This window comes from Papio anubis, chromosome 17 (assembly GCF_008728515.1).
Source record: "Papio anubis isolate 15944 chromosome 17, Panubis1.0, whole genome shotgun sequence".
NCBI classification, from domain to species: Eukaryota; Metazoa; Chordata; class Mammalia; order Primates; family Cercopithecidae; genus Papio; species Papio anubis.
Window position 1 is genome coordinate 56,341,776 of NC_044992.1, and position 18,437 is coordinate 56,360,212.

The 18,437-nt window shown below is 43.9% G+C and overlaps 1 protein-coding gene across 9 annotated transcripts in view; it reads right to left on the reverse strand.

The window, feature by feature from the left end:
• The window catches only part of TEX2 (testis expressed 2), a 125,261-nt gene that overhangs the window by 32,782 nt on the left and 74,042 nt on the right, over positions 1–18,437 (reverse strand). For all 9 annotated transcript variants that reach the window (XR_004179482.1, XR_004179481.1, XM_031657687.1 and 6 more), the window contains exons 3-5: positions 16,804–17,004; positions 15,465–15,795; positions 10,075–10,322 (exon numbers count right to left, since the gene is read on the reverse strand). Coding sequence is in view for 7 of the 9 variants with exons in the window: in XM_031657687.1 (XP_031513547.1) it covers positions 10,075–10,322; positions 15,465–15,795; positions 16,804–17,004 (780 nt within the window). In the remaining 2 variants the exon portion in view is untranslated. The remainder of the gene's footprint in view (positions 1–10,074; positions 10,323–15,464; positions 15,796–16,803; positions 17,005–18,437) is intronic.

Below are 18,437 nucleotides of genomic sequence, written 5' to 3' on the forward strand. Positions count from 1 at the left end.
TCCAGAGCAGAACATCGATAATGCATCAAAGAAGCTTCATGAGGGAAACCTGGATTCAACAGCCTGCTAGGAAGTCTCAACGAATGTCATAAAAATTTAAGAGCTTAAAGAATCAATGTGCATACATTTCCTAATATCACCATTTGGCTATAGGATGAAATGTGTGGAGGATATTCATTTCACCATCTCAACTGTATATGAAATGGTAACTTTCCAAAAATGGCTTCCAAATAAGTGTAGAGAAAATTCAATGGTTTGAAGCTGAAGCAAGCCCATCGAAACTGCGTAGCTCTTGGGATATATGTTATTTAAAACTAACCTCTCAAACTAAAGTAGGACAGATTTACTGAAGTCTGTGGTGTAACATTTCCTATTAAAAATGGCCAGGAGGCCAGCCCAGCTTTTCTGTTACAAAGAGTGTGTAGTGCCCCCAGTCCTCTTTGGCCACACCCAGTGTACTGCCGGGGGGGTTGCATAAGGGACAGTGTGGTCCAGGAGATGACACAGCGGAGGACCCTACCCCTGTGTTTGTTTGTTTCCTTTGATTAAAAAAAAATGCATATGTACTGTAGAAAACATCCATAATCCCGCTACTCAGATTTAAAACATTTTAAACATTATTTAAAACATTTTTACTATATTTTCTTTCAGTTTCTTTTCAGTGTATATAAACATTTAAGAATATAGAACTTTTAAAAAGCAAAATTAGGCCGGGCATGGTGGCTCATGCCTGTAATCCCAGCACTTTGGGAGGCCGAGGCGGGCAAACCATGGAGGCAAGAGATTGAGACCATCCTGGCCAACATGGTGAAATCTTGTCTCTACCAAAAATACAAAAATTAGCTGGGCATGGTGGTGCATGCCTATAGTCCCAGCTACTCAGTAGGCTGAGACAGGAGAATCGCTTGAGCCCGGGAGGTAGAGGTTGCAGTGAGCCAAGACCGTGCCACTGCACTCCACCCTGGCGACAGAGCAAGACTCTGTCTCAAAAAAAAAAAAAAAAAAAAGCAAAATTAGATCTAGCTACATGGTTTTGTATTCTTTTTTTTTTTGAGAAGGAGTCTTGCTCTGTCGCCCAGGCTGGAGTGCAGTGGCGCAATTTTGGCTCACTGCAAGCTCCACCTCCCGGGTTCAAGGATTCTCCTCCCTCAGCCTCCCAAGTAGCTGGTATTACAGGCATTCACCACCACACCCGGCTAATTTTTCGTATTTTTAGTAGAGACAGGTTTCTCCATGGTGGTCAGGCTGGTCTCAAACTCCCAACCTCATGTGATCCGCCAGCCTTGACCTCCCAAAGTGCTGGGATTACAGGCGTGAGCCACCGCGCCTGGCTGGTTTTTTCTTTTTCTTTTTTCAGTTTTACTTAGATGTAATTCACAGATTATACAATTCATCCATCTAAAGAGCACCCTTCCATAGCTTCTGTGGAAAACAGTATTATGGTTCCTTAAACAATTTAAACAGAATTACCCTTAAGATGCACTAATTTCACTTCTGGCTATATACCCCAACAAACTGAATGCAGGGTCTCAAGACGAGATATGTGTACACTGATGTTCAGAGCAGCATCATTCACAATAGCTAAAATGTGCAAGCAAGCCAAGCACCCACCGACGGAGGAATGGATAAGCAAAATGGGGTACACACATGGAGCATGATTCAGTCTCAAAAGGGAAGGCGATTCTGACTTATGCTACCACATGGGTGAATCTTGAGGGCATTAGGCTAAGTGAAATAAGTCAGTCACAAAAAGACAAATACTGTATAATTCTACTTATATGAGGTACTTAGGATAGTCAAAATCCGAGAGACAGGGAGGGAATGGTGGTTGCTAGGGGCTGGGAGGAGGGGAACATGGGGAGTTACTGTTTAATGAGTATAGAGTTTCAGTTATACAAGTTGAAGAGAATGGTGGTGGTCAATGCATAACATTATGAATGTATTTAATTCTACTGAACTATACATTTTTAAATGATTAAGATGGCAAACTTTATGTATTTTAACACAAAAATAATTTTTAAAAATAGAGTACAATTCAGCAGTTTTCCGTATATTGAGAGTTGTATAGCTATCACCACAGTCAATTTTAGAACATTTTCATCACCCCCCAAAGAAACCCTGCACCCATTAGCAGTCACTCCCTATTCCTCCCCAACTCCTCCCCATCCCCCTGCCCACCAGTCTAGGAAACAACTAGTTTGTCTATATGAATTTGCCTATTCTAGACATTTCCTGTAAATGAAGTCATACAATGTGTTCTTTTGTGACTGACTCCCTTCACTAACATTTGCAAGGTGTATCCATGTTGTAGCAGTGCCTCCTTTTTATTGCATAACAAACTTATTTTTATTGCATAATAATATTATCGTCTATGCTATACCATACTTTATCCACTCACCAGTTAATGGAAATGTGGGTTGTTTACCACTTTTGTTTTGTTTTTTTAAACAGAGTCTCGCTGTGTCATCCAGGCTGGAGTGCAGTGGCGTGATCTTGGCTCACTGCAATCTATGCCTCCTGAGTTCAAGCCATTCTTGTGCCTCAATCTCCTGAGTAGCTGGGACTACAGGCATGCACTACTATGCCTGAGAGATGGGGTTTTGCCATATTGGCCATCCTCCTGGTCTCAAACTCCTGGCCTCAAGGGATCCACCCAACGCAGCCTTCCAAAGTGCTGGGATTACAGGCGTGAGCCACTGTGCCCCCACCATTTTTCATTTTTGGCTATTGTGAATAATGCTACTATAAATATTTGTGTACAAGTGTTTGTGTAAACATGTATTTTCATTTCTCCTGGATATATATTTAGGAGCGGAACTGCTGGCTCATACGGTGACTCTCTTTAACTTTTTGAGGAAATACCAAACTATTTCCCACAGTGGCCGGACCATTTTACATTCCTGACAGCAACGTATGAGGACTCCAGTTCCTTCCTTCCCTTCCTTTCCTTTCCTCTTTTTTTTTTTTTTTTTTTTTGAGGTAGAGTCTCACTCTGTCACCCAGGCTGGAGTGAAGTGGCGTGATTGCAGCTCTCTGCAACCTCTGCCTCCCAGGTTCAAGTGATTCTTGTGCCTCAGCCTCCCCAGTAGTTGGGATTACAGGCATGCGCCACCATGCCTGGCTAATTTTTTGTATTATTAGTAGAGATGGGATTTTGCCATGTTGCCCAGGCTGGTCTCGAACTCCTGAGCTCAGGCAATCCACCCACCTCGGTCTCCCAAAGTGCTAGGATTATAGGTGTGAGCCACCGCCCACAGCCGAGGACTCCAATTTCTCTACATCCTCACTAATACTTGTTATCATCTATCTTTTCAAAAATTTTATTATTTATTTATTTATTTATTTGGTAGAGATGAAGTTTTGTCACCTTGCTCAGGCTAGTCTCGAACTCCTGACCTCAAGTGGTCCATTTGCCTCAGCCTCCCAAAGTGTTGGGATTACAAGTGTGAGCCACCACCATGCCTGGTCATCATCTGTCTTTTTCATTGTGGCCATCTGGGTGGGTGTGAAGTGACATCTGACTGTGGTTTTGATTCACATTTCCTTGATGACTAATGATACTGAGCATCTTTTCATGTGCCTGCTTATTTGGCCGTTAGTGTATTTTCTTTGGAGAAATGTCTATTCCGATCCTTTGCCCTTTTTTGTTGGGACAGGGTCTTGCTCTGTTGCTCAGGTTGGAGTGCAGTGGTGCAATCACTAATCACTGCCACTCTGACCTCCCTGACTCAAGCAATTCTCCTGATTCAGCCTTCTGAGTAGCTGAGATTGCAGGCACATGCCATTATGTCTGGCTGATTTTTTTTCTTCTTTTTTGTAGAGATGCAGTCTCAAGATGTTGCCCAGACTGGTCTTGAACTCCTAAGCTCAAGTGATCCTCCTGCCTTGGCCTCCCAAAGTGCTCAGATTACAGGCGTGAGCCACTGCACCCAGCCCCATTTCTTAATCTGGTTATTTATCTCTTTGTTATTTAGTTATAAGAGTCCTTTATATTTCTAGGTACCAGTCCTTTATATTTCTAGGTACCAGACCCTTATCAGATAAATGACTTGTAAACATTTTCTCCCATCCTGTGGGTTATCTTTTCACTTTCTTGATGGTATTGTTGGCAGCACAAAAGTTTTTAATTTTGATGAAGTCCAATTTATCTATCTTTTCTTTGGTTGCTTATGCTTTTAGTATCTTAGCTAAGAAGGTTTACCGAACTGAAAGTCACAAAGATTCACTTCTGTTTTGAGCGTTTTATAGTTTCAGCTCTTATATTGAGGTCTATGATCCATTTTGAGTTAATTTTTGTGTATGGTGTGAGGTAGAGGGCCAACTCCATTCTCTTGCCCGTAGATATCCAGTTGTTCCCGCACCATTTGTTGAAGAGACTATTCTTGCTTTCCACTGATTTGTTTTAGCACTCTTGTCTGTATTCTTTTTAAAGTTTATTTTTAAATTGGATATATAGCTTCATTTTTTTACTTAGTGCACCATAAACATTTTCCTATTCCACTTCTAGGTGTTTAAAAAGCCTACTTTGTGGGGGCAGCAAGGGAAGTCCTGCAAAACTATTCTGCCAGTTACAGACTTCCTGGTTTCTATCGACTCCTATTTGCTTTGTAACATTTTCATCTTCTGATAACATGAGTAATCCAGTTTATAGACATGAGATGATGAGCACAACTAGTAGTAATGAGGACAGGACTCTCCATACCGGGTGGCATATGTTAATATTATCTCTAACATTTTTTAAAGCCGTCTGTTGAAATGGAGAGTGGAAGTGCCTTATGCAACCTGAACACCAGAGCCTCACTACTGGAGGACAGGCACCATGGCCTCTCTCCCAGGCAGGCAATACAGGGCACACAGAACCAGCAGCTTCCTTGGACTCACACCCCTGAGCAAATCTGCAGCCGGCCTGTGGGGTCTCTCTTCCTGATGTACCCATGCTGGAAGTAGTACTATTGTACTTGTAGATGTTTTTAAAAAGAGAGTTTCCTTGTTTCCTGAATTAAATCCCTCCCAAACCAGGCACTAAACATTTAGAAAACTAGGCCCTTGGCCCCCAAAATAGTGATATTTTCTAATTCAAATTTTGAGCTTAATAGCTCCAAAGCTGTTATTTCAATATGAAGAATCCCCTAAACATTTTTAATTATCATAGGTAAGAATAACTGCCAAAAGGCTGGGTGCAATGGCTCATGTCTGTAATCCTAGCACTTTAGGAGGCTGAAGCAGGTTTGAGCTCAGGAGTTCGAGACTAGCCTGAGCAACATGGCGAAACCTCATCTCTACAAAAAATACAAAAATTAGCCAAGGGTAGTGGGGTGCACCTGCAGTCCCAGGTACTTGGGGCGCTGAAGTGGGAAGATCGCTTGAGCGTGGGAAGTCAAGACTGCAGTGAGCTGTGATTGTGCCACTGCACTCACTCCAGCCTGGGTGACAGAGTGAAATCCTGTCTCAAAAAAAAGGAGTAATTGCCAATAATGTTTAGCATCGTTTAATACAAATCTAGTCTATATTTACTAATTTTATCACTGCGTATGTTTAACATTGGTTTGGATCCTGAGTACCAGTGATCTCACAATGCTCCATTCACTTCCTGAACAGTGGTCGAACTCGTTTAGCATTGAGCAACACGAGAAAAAGGAGACCAAGTATGTACAAGTGGCCATCAGGTCCTAGAGTCCTCAGGGTAAGAGATGCTTTAGCCATGACCTATAAGAGGCAGAAGTAGGGTGAGGGTGGGGGTTAGAAAGAGGTTGCGGCAAAGGCTAGAGCTGCATTCTAAGCCCCACCTCTGAAAGAGAAGGGAATAGGCCACTCAGGCAAGAGTCTCGGGGGTGGTGGGTGGCTGACATTGAAGATGTGATGGTACAACTTGAAGAGATGCCAAAGGCCCCTGTGTATCCCTCACCCCTCTGAGTCCTTCCTGGACTCATGATATCAGAGGCGATATGGACCCTAAAAAATAACTTGGCTTTGGCAAGGGAGATGAGTGCTAATGACTTCCAAATGGTCCGCATTTGGCAAGACTGTGGGGAAATGGGCACTGCCATACCTTCCTGCTGGGAATAAACATTGCTGCCACCCTTATAGAATGGAATTTGGAAATATCTGACAAAACTATGTGTGCACTCGCCATCTGACCTAGCAATCCTACTTCTAAGGTTTCACACTGAAGACATACCCCAAACAGCACAAAAATACAGTCACCAAGGTATTCTGCCGCATTGTTTATAATTGCAAAATATTGTAAACTTATATGCCCATAAAGGAGAGAGACTGAATAAACTATGGAACATCCTCACAGTGAAGCACTTTGCAGCTGTTTAAAAAGAAAGGGGGTGGGGGGGTGCCTATGAGCCGATGGGGAGTGATTTCCAGAATGTATTGGTAAGTGAAAAAAACAACATACAAAAGAATATCCATAGCATGCCAGCCTCTTAATAAGACAGAAGGGGAAATAAGAAATACAGAAAGTATAAGCCAGAGACTAAGGAGGCTGGTTCATTACAGGGGGTGAGTCGGAATGGCCTGGAGAGACAGAAGGAATAAGGCCGGGAAGTAAGTTTTTTCTGAATATGCCGTTGTACAGCTCTGATTTTTGGAACCATGTTAATGTTTCACATGCACAGAAAAGAAAACCAACAGGGATTGGGAAGAGGGCCTTCATTAGCTCAAATCACAAAATAAAGAAACTGGCAAAGAATAATCTCCACTGACTTGTAAAGGAAGGAATAAATGTAGTATAAGAACACTGGAGCAGACCCCACTTTCCCAAAATGGTGCAATGACATTTCCCATCCCACAGGCTCTTCTGGGAATCTGCTACTCCCATGGCAAGAAGTAAAATCTATGCCCCTCTCCTTGAACCTGGGAGGGCTCTGTGGGTGCCTTGACTAATGGAGCGTGATGGAAGTGGCACCTTACTTATGACAGTAGGTAACACAGTTTCAGCCCAGCTCCTTCTTGGGGTGCTTGCCCTGGGAACCCAGTTTCTGTGCTGAAGAAGGCCAGGCTAAATGGAAAACTGAGGCCCCCCTAGCACTCAGCCCCAGATGAGCTCCAGTCAACAACCAGCATCTACATACCCTCCATGGGGGTGAGCCATCCCAGAAGCAGATCCTCCAGCCCCGCCTCCCCAGGTGAGTCTGCATGCAGCAGACAGAAGCCGTCCGCTAGGCCTTGTCTGAATCACAAATTCAGGAGGAAAATAAATAGTTGTTATTGCTTGAAGCCACCACTTTGGGGGTTGCTTGTTCTGCACCAATAGGTAACTGGAACAAAAGTCAAGACCGTCTCCACTGCCAGACCATCCCGGAGAGTCAGGATACAGCTCACACACGCTCCAGGAAGGCTAAGGGGTTGTGGGGGGCTAGCACTAGAGCTCATGTACTTTCTTTCTTCAAAGGCCCTTTCGAAGACATTTCTCTCTCTGGCTCTCTCAAACTGAGAGCCAGAATTCACACAATTCTGGCTCTCAGTTTCCTAGCCCATGGCAGCTATCAGTCATTAAATTAACATTAGGGTTGGGGGTAGAAGATGGGGACAAGGGCTCAAGGAAAAGCTAACACAGCAACACCAGCCAACTGACAACTGGGAGAAAGTATCACAGAGTCTCAGACTGGGGGTGACAGGCCTTTTGACCTCTATACTCCCTGTATGACGACAGGCCTAAGTTTCTGTTTGTTGTATTGAGTCTTTAAAGTATCAAGAAAAGATGAAATTATTCCTTCCTAATCTGCCACAGGGGGCCAGGAAGTGCAATGTGGTTTTAAAAAATGTTCGGCCAGGCGCAGCGGCTCAAGCCTGTAATCCCAGCACTTTGGGAGGCCGAGGTGGCGGATCACGAGGTCAGGAGATCGAGATCATCCTGGCTAACACGGTGAAACTCCATCTCTACTAAAAAAAAAAAAATTAGCCGGGCATGGTGGCGGGTGCCTGCGGTCCCAGCTACTCCTGAGGCTGAGGCAGGAGAATGGCGTGAACCCATGAGGCGAAGCTTGCAGTGAGCCGAGATCACGCCACTGCACTCCAGTCTGGGAGACAGAGTGAGACTTCATCTAAAAAAACCAAAAACTTCAGCAGAGGCCAGGCGCAGCGGCTCACGCTGTAATCCCACCACTTTGGGAGGCCGATGAGAGTGGATCACCAGAGGTCACGAGTTCAAGACCAGCCTGGCCAACATTGTGAAACTCCGTCTCTACTAAAAATACAAAATTAGCCAGGCGTGGTAGCGTGTGACTGTAGTCTTGGCTACTCAGGAGGCTTGAAGCATATGGTCTTTTATTGCCCTGACAAATTCAAACAGATCAGGTGAGTGACCTCTTCCACACTGAAGAGGATCAACGGATAAAGAGCAATGGCTTGCTTCTCATTAAGAACAGAAATACACATGGTCATTGTAAGAGGTCAAACACAGCCAAAGGTGGTGGCTCACACCTGTAATCTCAGCACTTTGGGAGGCCAAGGCAGGTGGATCTCTTGAGCTCAGGAGTTCAAGACCAGACTGGGCAATATGGTGAAACCCCAACTCTACAAAAATACACAAATTAGCTGGACCTGGTGGCACACATTTGTAGTTCCAGCTACTTGGGAGGGTGAGCCCAGGAGGATGAGAAGATCACTTGAGCCCAGGAGGTCGAGACTGCAGTGAGCCGTGTTCACGACACTGCACTCCAGCCTGGGTGACACAGCGAAAGCTTGTCTCAAAAAAAAAAAAAAAAAAAGGAGGTCAAACACCTGGATGTGAAAGAGAGGCTATGTCCCCCAGGCAGAGACTGTGCCTCTGAATAGTGTGCAAAGTAGAGGCAGGAGGCCTCAGGCCAAGCAGGCTTTCAGAATAACCCAGCAAAAGAGTCTCCGTGAGCCAAGGGGCCCTGGGGTCTCTGGTCAGGTTTTGCACACTCCATCACTCAGCAACTGTGTGACTAAGCTACCTAACTTCATCAAGCCTCCATTTCTTCACTTACAAAATGGAAACAATCTTGTCTAGTTTGCAGGACTGTTCATGAGAGCAGAGTAATTCTATTAAAGTGTCTAACAGGGCCTGGCATCTGGTAGCTTACAGGAGTTATCTTACCACAGATGATCCTAAGTCCATGTCCCATTACACTTTGTAAAGAATGTTCATGGTAAATCTTCAAAAGCACCGGGCATAGCCGAGGAGACTGAGAATTTGAAAATGCAATGGTTATGGAGGAATGAGACCTGAATCACCAGTGATTCTGTAACAACCCCTAGTGATCATCCAGTTGCTTAGGTCAAAGTGCAAATCTTGGCCTCCACATTCTCTCCCGACAGCAAATCCAGCCAGTGTCTCCTGCCACGCACACCCCAGCCCAGCCTCTCCTCACCACCTACTGTCACCACCCTCACGTTGGTCCAGGCTTCACTATGACAGTCACCTCCCACTCCTTCTTTCCCTCTACAGCCAGTTCTCCACCAAGAGTCACTTATCTTTTTATATGTAGGTCAGTCAACACCATACCCTGCTCAAAACCCTCCCATGGCCTCCCATCCCTCCCCCACCTCAGAACAAAGCCAAGGTCCCTGTTGATCCTCCAGCCTCCCTACCTCCCCCTTTCCCTTGTTCACTGTCAGACCAGGCCTCCTTGCTGTTCCTCGAATATTCCAAGCACATGCCTGCCACGGGCCCTTGGGTTACTGCTTTTCCCACCGGGAATGCTCCTCCCACACCCATCACCGCAGCTCACTCCCCCATGACCAACAGGTCTGTGCCCAAAAGTCACCTTCTCAAAGAAGCCCTTCCTGACTACCCATCCAAAATAGCAGAGAAAAACAGTATAAACTTTTTAAAATTAAAAATAAATACATAAATAAATAAAATAGCAGTTCCAGCCACTTTCCCTCCTCCCTTGTCTGACTTTATTTTCATTCTTCCCGCCACCGGGTGCTTGTTTCTTGCTGTCTTCCTGAGTAGATTACAAGTTCCCCAAAGGCAGGGTCCTTCTCTGTCTTGTGTACCACTGTTATCCCGGTGCCCAGAACAGGGCTTCGGGGCATGAAGAAATGTGTCTAAGTCCAAAAGTGAAAAAGGCCCGGCCCAGCAGCCAGCTTTACCTTCTTTCCAGCTGTGGGGCTGCTCTCTGCACTCTGCAGGGGGCTCCTCTGGGGGCTTCGGCTTTCCTGGGGGACACACCTGCCCATGTACACGCTGTAGTCGAGAAGCATCTTCTGCCGCACGCTGCCCACCAACTCCTTCTGCTTTGGCTGCGACATGATCTCCTCCACACTGCCTTTGCTGCTGCTGCGGCTGTGGGTCAGGTGCCCGGAGGGACTGTTGTGTCTGCTGTGTGCAGGCAAAAGCCCTGAAGCCAAGAAGAGGGGGCTATTCACACAATGAAGAAAACCACTGCAAAGTAAGCGGACTCCTAAGAAAACAGCTACAATGCTATCAAATGACTGTTTAAAAATATTTATAAGGGGCCGTAGCAGTGGCTCACTCCTGTAATGCCTGTAATCCCAGCACTTGGGGAGTCCAAGGTGGGTGGATCGCAAGGTCAGGAGATCAAGACCATCCTGGCTAACATGGTGAAACCCCGTCTCTACTAAAAATACAAAACAATTAGCCGGCCGTGGTGGCGGGCACCTGTAGTCTCAGCTGCTCGGGAGGCTGAGGCAGAAGAATGGCGTGAACCCAGAAGGCAGAGCTTGTAGTGAGCCGAGATCATACCACTGCACTCCAGCCTGGGCAACAGAGCGAGATTCTGTCTCAAAAAACAAACAAACAAACAAAAAAAACAACGTTTATAAGGTTATTTCCCACCCTGAAAAGTACCTTTTTCTCTAAGGTAATTTTTAAGAACAATTTTTATTCGTCTCCAAGATAATTAGAGTAATGAGAGTAAAGAAATACAGTTGGTAGGTACTATTCTCTTTTCTCCTGATGATCTTTTAGGAAAAGATCAAATATAGGACCAACACATCCCAAGGAGCGGTGAACTTGTCAGTGCTATCAGGGGTAAATGGAAAGTGGGCAGAGACCTAATTAATTGTTTATCCACAAGCTCACAGCAATTTCCAAAGATGTCACCTCTCATTTGACAAATTATGCATCAAGCACTTTCAAGCAAACCATGCTAAAAAGAAGACATAATCCCTGCCCTTGAACTCACGCACCTAAGCAGATAAATCACAATCTTCTGTAACAAGTGTCATAATTGCAACATGACTAAGGGACTCTCTAGGAAAAAGAAGGGGGTGACTACCTCTGCCCAAGAGAGTGCAGTGGTGCTTACCCTAGCTGACTTTCATAGCAGTGACATCTACGCTGTATCTTGAGGGAATAGTTGCCATTTTCCTGGCCCAGGTGGGGAAGAGCATTCCAGGTAGAGGAAACAGCATATGCAAAAAGCAGTGGCAGGGCACAGTACATTTAGAGGCCAGTGAGAGATTCAATGAAGTTCTAAGCATAGTACAGCGGGCAGGGGACAGGAAATAAGGATGGAGAGATTAGCCAGGAACAGACTGCAAAGTGCCTCAAAAGCCAGCCTTGGATTTAACATTGACCTTGTTGCACCAGAGAGGTTTTAAGCATGGGATGTGCCTGATGCTAACAATTTCATTTAGATTTACTCTGATGGCCAGGTGAAATGTAGAGTGGTTAAAATCAAACCAGGCTGGGTACAGTGGCTCAAGCCTATAATCTCAGCACGTTGGGAGGCCAAGACAGGTGAATCACTTGAGGTCAGGAGTTTGAGACCAGCCTGGCCAACATGGTGAAACCCCATCTCTACTAAAAATACAAAACATTAGCCTGGCATGCTGGCCCGTACCTGTAGTCCCAGTTACTGGGGAGGCTGATGCAGGAGAATCGCTTGAACCTGGGAGGTGGAGGTTGCAGTGAGTTAAGATCATACCACTGCACTCTAGCTTTGGCAACAGAGCAAGACTCTGTCTCAAAAAAAAAAAAAAAAAATCAAAAACTCAAATCAAACCATTTTCTTCTTGAGAGGCTCCAACCATCGGAACCATAATTCCCCAGAGCCTCACAAAGGGTCATACAAGCCATTTCTTAATTTAAATTTTAGCCTGATAATTTCCAGCACTTCAGTATTTAGTATTTTACACTGAATAACTATAAAAATATATTTTTTGTAACTTCTATTATCCTTATACCATTTTCATGTTTAGCATTATTTTTTTAAATGCTAGGCTAAAAGTTACACCAAAAACATTAAAAAATAAATGTAAACTTATATTACATTTAATATCCTGGATTGGATCCTGGAAAAGAAAAAGGACATTAGTAGAAAAACCAGTGAAATCCAAATAAAGTTTAGAGTTTAGTTAATAGTAAAAAAGAGAAAAAAGATGAAATAAACAGGGCAGCATGAACCCGACACTTCAAACCAAACTGGTCCCATTGTGACTGAGCCACACTCCATGTATGGAGGAAGAAAGGAGACCCCTACGAGGCTGGGCTGGTGCTCACTGCCCACAGAACAGCCTCTTCACATCACCTCACCCTTCCCTTGAGTGGGACAAAGCACAGAAGTCGTCACTGTACTGTGGGTCTCATGGACAACAGCCCCTGATAAAGTCAAAGACCTTCCTGGGCAGAGACCATACTGGAATTCTGCCAAGTGACCATGTGGCTTTCCTGCTGTCTCCAGATTCTTGTTTCTCCTGGAGGCCTTTCCTGACCTGCAGCCTGGGCACTGCTGGCTGGAGATGCAGACTCTCAGCCCCACCCATGACCTCGAGTCAGAACCTGCATCTTAAGATCCCCTCAAACATTCAAGTCTGAGAAGCACAATCCGTGTTGCTAGAGAAATCTAGGATTTTGGTGACAGCATCCCCGAGGGAGAGGACAGGGGCAGGTCGTCGAGCAGGAAGACTTCTAACTTCTTAGTACTGACAGATGTACCTGGCCTTAGAGAATCAGACCAGTCATACCTTCATGGCTGACCACCTATGCAGTCACTGATTCAGAGATGGGTTTGAAGAACAGCACAGTCCTCACCAATTTACCTTGCTAACTAGTTTAATCCCACTTTTGGTGGGTTAAACTTACCATAAAAATCTCAATTCATAGCTTTCAAAGGCAACCCAGACTTACAGATGTACAAAAAGACATTAGTGGTGTGTAAGCCTTGCTTGATTTTAGTACAAGTGAGTGCACTGAAGGTTTTCCCACATCTCTGACTCTTACCATTATGTTTGTTGTGTGGTGAGTGGAACTTTTGGCAGGATTTCCAAAAATGTGAACTCATTAAAAATAATCAAATGCTTTATTTAAGTCCATGAATAACGTGCCTCTTTTGAAGGTGCTCTGGGGGGCCTGAGTACCTAAAGTGGTGTTTCCTGGTGGCCCCATAAACTCCTGTGGGTTACCTGATTCTGAGCTGCAGTACCTAGACCAGTAGACCTTTATATTTCCAGTAGGAATATAATCTGAGCCACATAAACAATTTTAAATTTTCTAGTAGTCACATTTAAAAAGGTAAAAAGAGGCTGGGCCTGGTGGCTCACGCCTGTAATCCCAGCACTTTGGGAGGCTGAGGCGGGCAGATCACTTCAGGTTGGGAGTTTGAGATCAGCCTGACCAACAGTGAAACCCCGTCTCTACCAAAAATACAAAAATTAGCTGGGCGTGGTGGCGGGTGCCTGTAATCCCAGCTACTCAGGAGGCTGAGGCAGGAGAATTGCTTGAACCTGGGAGGCGGAGGTTGCAGTGAGCCAAGATCGTGCCACTGCACTCCAGCCTGGGCGACAAAGCTAGGCTCCATCTCAGGGAAAAAAAAAAAAAAAAAAAAAGGTAAAAAGAAATAACAAAATTAATTTGAATACATTTTTGAATATATTTTAACTTAATATATCTAAAATATTATTTCAACATGTAACCAATATAAGAAGTTATTAATGAGATATTTTACGCTCTTTTATTGGACTAAGACTTTGAAATCCAATGTGCATCTTACACTTAGAGCACATCTCCATCTGGACTGGCCACACTGCAAGTGTTCAAAAGCCACATGGGGCGGGAGGCTACCGTAAGCAGCAGCACAGGTCTAGACCTACCAGGACAGCTAGGCAGTGCCTGGTGCTGAGGAGTTCTTACCCACTTGAATTTTCTTTTACTCAGTGTTATGGGTTGAATTGTGTTCTCCAAAAAATATGTTAAAGTCCTAACCCCAGCATCTCAGAATGTGACCTTATTTGGAAATAGAGTCATTGTAGATGCCATTCATTAAACAGGGTGGGCTCTTAATCCCATATAACTGGTGTCCTTCCAAGAAGACACAGAGCCACTGAGAGACAATGCCATGTGATGATAGGCCAGTGTGGAGTGATGCAGCTGCGGGCCAAGGATTGATGGTCACTACCAGAAGCTGCAAACACGCAAGGAAGGATTCTATGCAGTCTCTCACAAGGAGCATGGCCCTGCTAACACCTTGATTTCAGACTTCCAGCCTCCAGTACTGGGAGAGAATACATTTCTGTTGTAAATCACCCAGCTTGTGGTATTTTGTCCCAGCAGCCCTAGGAAATAAATATATCTAGTAATCTCCCCATTCATCGTGATTCTTAAAAGGGACTTCTTGGATCTCAGTGCTGGGATTGGGATGGAATCTGGTGTTGAAGCTGACAGAATGGAAGGTTAGCAAGGGAGTTAGGGCAAAGGCTCAGATTAAGTTCCAGGGGAAGGAACCAAAGCACTCTGAAGCAAATGTGTGACACTCATGTGACCGGCATAACTCCCGGATCAACACAAACGCCTTGTTAGAGAAAGCCCCAGAGTGGCTCCATCCTAGTCTTTGTTCCAGATCCATGTAAGAAAGCTTTCCCTAATAACACCCACACTGGTCTTGTCCCAATTATTGGTTACACCATGCTCATTATAGCACGGCAATTTGTGAACACCTGACTCATACATGCCAGTTTTGCATAATAGGCACAACACCTGAAGGACAGGGGAGCTGCTGCTTTTTACTGGTTTTGTGTCTCTTGCAGCTCCAAGCCCAGTCAAAGCTGAGCAAAGAGGTGCTGCATGGTTATCAATCCGAATGACCATGATCTGACCCGAATGCTCAGCAAGTGCAAGGATTCTGCATTCTATGGCAAGCTCACGCTTGGAGGACATATTGAGGGTCAGGCCTTCGAAAGCACCAGCCTGAAGGATCTCCCTGACTCACCTGCCATCTCAGAACTAGGGTTCTTCTGTTGCTGCTTCTCTCAGGGGAGTCACATCATATACAAAGAAAACATAACCAGCAAAGGCTAATAAACAGCATCTGCAAATGGATCCACTGTTGGTTAAATGATTTGGGACAGAGGGTTGCAGTGATCAGCCTAGACGGTAAATGAGTCATGAGAATGCACATTAGGTGGCAGACAACCATCAAGTCAGGATGGGCTTCCTTCCTGCCTTCCTACTTGGCATTCTTTCTCTATTCTCCCTAGTGGCCCTTTAAAAATGCATAAGCATTTAGCACAAACATCATTACCTGGTTTACTTCCAGAGACACCCGATGGCTTCTTGATTTCCGACTTTAGCTTAGATGCCAGAATAAATCTCCTAAACCATTCCTCTTTTTCTCGGCCAGTTCTCCCAAAGAGATAGAGTATCTGATCTCGCTGGGTAGATCTTGTTCCCTCCTGAGGGCGGGGTGGCTTCTTAGGGTCCTCGCTTCCCTCAGCCGGCGGCTTCTCTTCTGAAGTCTCCTTATCAGTCTGAGCTTTAGACATAAAGTCATCTTGTTGACCAAGCTCGATACAAATGGGGTACTTTTTATTCCAGATTCGCTTTCGAGCCAAAGTTTTAGGTACAAGATAAATCTACAGAGAAAGAAAAATGATGATTTATATACTAAAGATTGGCTACACTATGCATTAATATTATGCATAGCACAAGTGCAAACCTTATAGACTTTTTGACTAAGATGATGAATATGAAATAACTTTTAACACTTGTTCGTAACATGACTACAGAAACTGGAATTTTTAGAGGTGTCTTGTTATCCTTCAAAATCATTCCAGAAAATAGATGTTTAATAATTTTGCGAGAGTTATAAATATCCGTAATTTTCAGGTGGCAGTAGCTCAATAATAATGTTTAGCTGCTTATCATCAACTACGTTTGGCGGTCAACTAAATGTAATGACCTTGGGCCAAACTTAAGTTAGAAGAAAAAAAAAGATAGTTAAAATCTAGATGGGCAGCTCAAGTCAACCTTGAGTATCAAACTCAAGTTAAGAATAAACTTATATAAAAACTATTTTAAGTACTTCTCTCCCTTTGGAGAAATCTAAAGATCATTCAGATGAACTGTAAGAACAGAGAAACGATAGCTTTGTGGAAGAAATAATTTACATTTCTCACAAAAATAGAAGTATATAATACTTAATCAAAATGTAGCTATTTTGCATATCTATCATTTTCACATGTACAAAGTCTTCAATAGTTAAGTACCCTACAATCACCACACAGAGCCACACGGCTTTTTGTTTGACTGAAATAATTAGCTTTTACAGTCAGAATTCTGAATGCACAACACTCTTGTTCCTCAAGTTCTAGTCTGTGGACCAGCAGCCTGAGTATCATCTGGGAACTCATAACAATGCAGGCCCTTGGCCCTACCCAGAGCTACTGAATCAGAATCTGCATTTAACAAGATGCCCAGGTGACGTGCATAAACATTAAAGTGTGAGAGGTACTGTCCTAAGGAATACTGATACTTCAATGACAACTAACCTTTTTAGGGAATAAAAAAATGCAGTTAAGCATCTGAGATGCCATATGCTTTTCATTCATCTAAGCTATCCTTCCAAAATTGCTCAGGCTCACCTTGCTGTCTGAGAGGTCATAGATTTTCTGGCTGATGTAGGTGACCTCTGGCTTGGTTTCATTGTAGCTGGCCCTCCTGGATATATTTTTATTGGGCTTTGAAAGTCTTAAGGTTCCACCCTCAAGTCGAACAAAGACTGAATGTGTCAAAGTCGCATGGTAGGTTTCCGGATCATAGTTGTAAATCTCATTCATCCATCCCTGATGAAGAAAAACTTCCATTAGTAAACTCAGAATAAACACAAATCTGATTTAGTGTGAAATGATGAACACTGTGGTATCTGGGACACTGAAACCAAACTTGACCATGACGCAGATATCAGCTCACCAATGACTACAGGTTGCAAAGAGAAGTGCTTAGCTGGGAGGATAACTGGGACTGAGGAGGTTCTTGATAACCAAAAATCTGGATTTGGAGGAAAAATGGCAATGTTTATTATCCTAAATAAAAGGTTCTTTCTTTTTTTAAAGCCTATAAGCACATCAGGAAACTTAAAAGATTTGTTCATGTCACATGAACAATCTTCTCTGCCTGACCTCCTTTGGGGGTGATTAATTCCCCCCGCCGTCTGGCCTTCTTAATTAGTCAAACACATGCCCTTCCCAGCCCAGCTGCAATCTTTGAAATTTCAGGTATTAATTCATGTTACCACAGGACTCAGAGAACAACTACCTCTCTACTTATATCGCACTACAACATGTACCTCATTGAAACCATACAGTAAAGCAGATGATTTGAGAATTAGGCATTAAATAAATCGTAAATATAATCAATAATATATCAAAATTCAAAGATACATAGTAACTTTTTTTTTTTTTTTTTTGAGACGGAGTCTGGCTCTGTCGCCCAGGCTGGAGTGCAGTGGCCGGATCTCAGCTCACTGCAAGCTCCGCCTCCCGGGTTCACGCCATTCTCCTGCCTCAGCCTCCCCGAGTAGCTGGAGTACAGGCCTGCCACCTCGCCCGGCTAATTTTTTTTTTGTATTTTTAGTAGAGACGGGTTTCACCATGTTAGCCAGGATGGTCTCGATCTCTGACCTCAGATCCCAGCCTGCCTCGCCTCCCAAAGTGCTGGGATTGGTGGCTTGAGCCACCACTTCCGCCGATACATAGTAACTTATATGGTAAAATTTTGTGCCCAGGGTCCCCTGCCATTGACATAAGTCATTTTGTTACATATGTTGATTTTTTAAAAGAGCAAACATTCAAATGTATAGACAAAAAATACATATACAAAAGCCTAATACACTATACACTGTGTTAAAGCTAATCTCACAGCTGTCATCATCATTCATCACTGAACACTTCTCCTGCCTCAAATACTTTTTCAGGTTATCAGTAGCCCAGATCTCACAAAAGAAGTTCTCTGGGGATTTTTAATTGATAAGTTCCTACTCTCCCAAACTTTTAAAAACTACATGTCTTTGTAATGAGCAGAGAGATGCTAAAGATCACTACATGGGAGTTGGGACTGTCATTCTTTTCAAGCAATAGCCATTTCCATGCTAAGTATTTGAGTCTCACACTAAAGTCTTGAACTGAAAGCCTGTGAAAATGAGGACTCCTTAGAATTCTATTCATTCATCCTTTTATTAAAACACGCATTGAATCTATGTGCAAAGTAACAGGTTAGG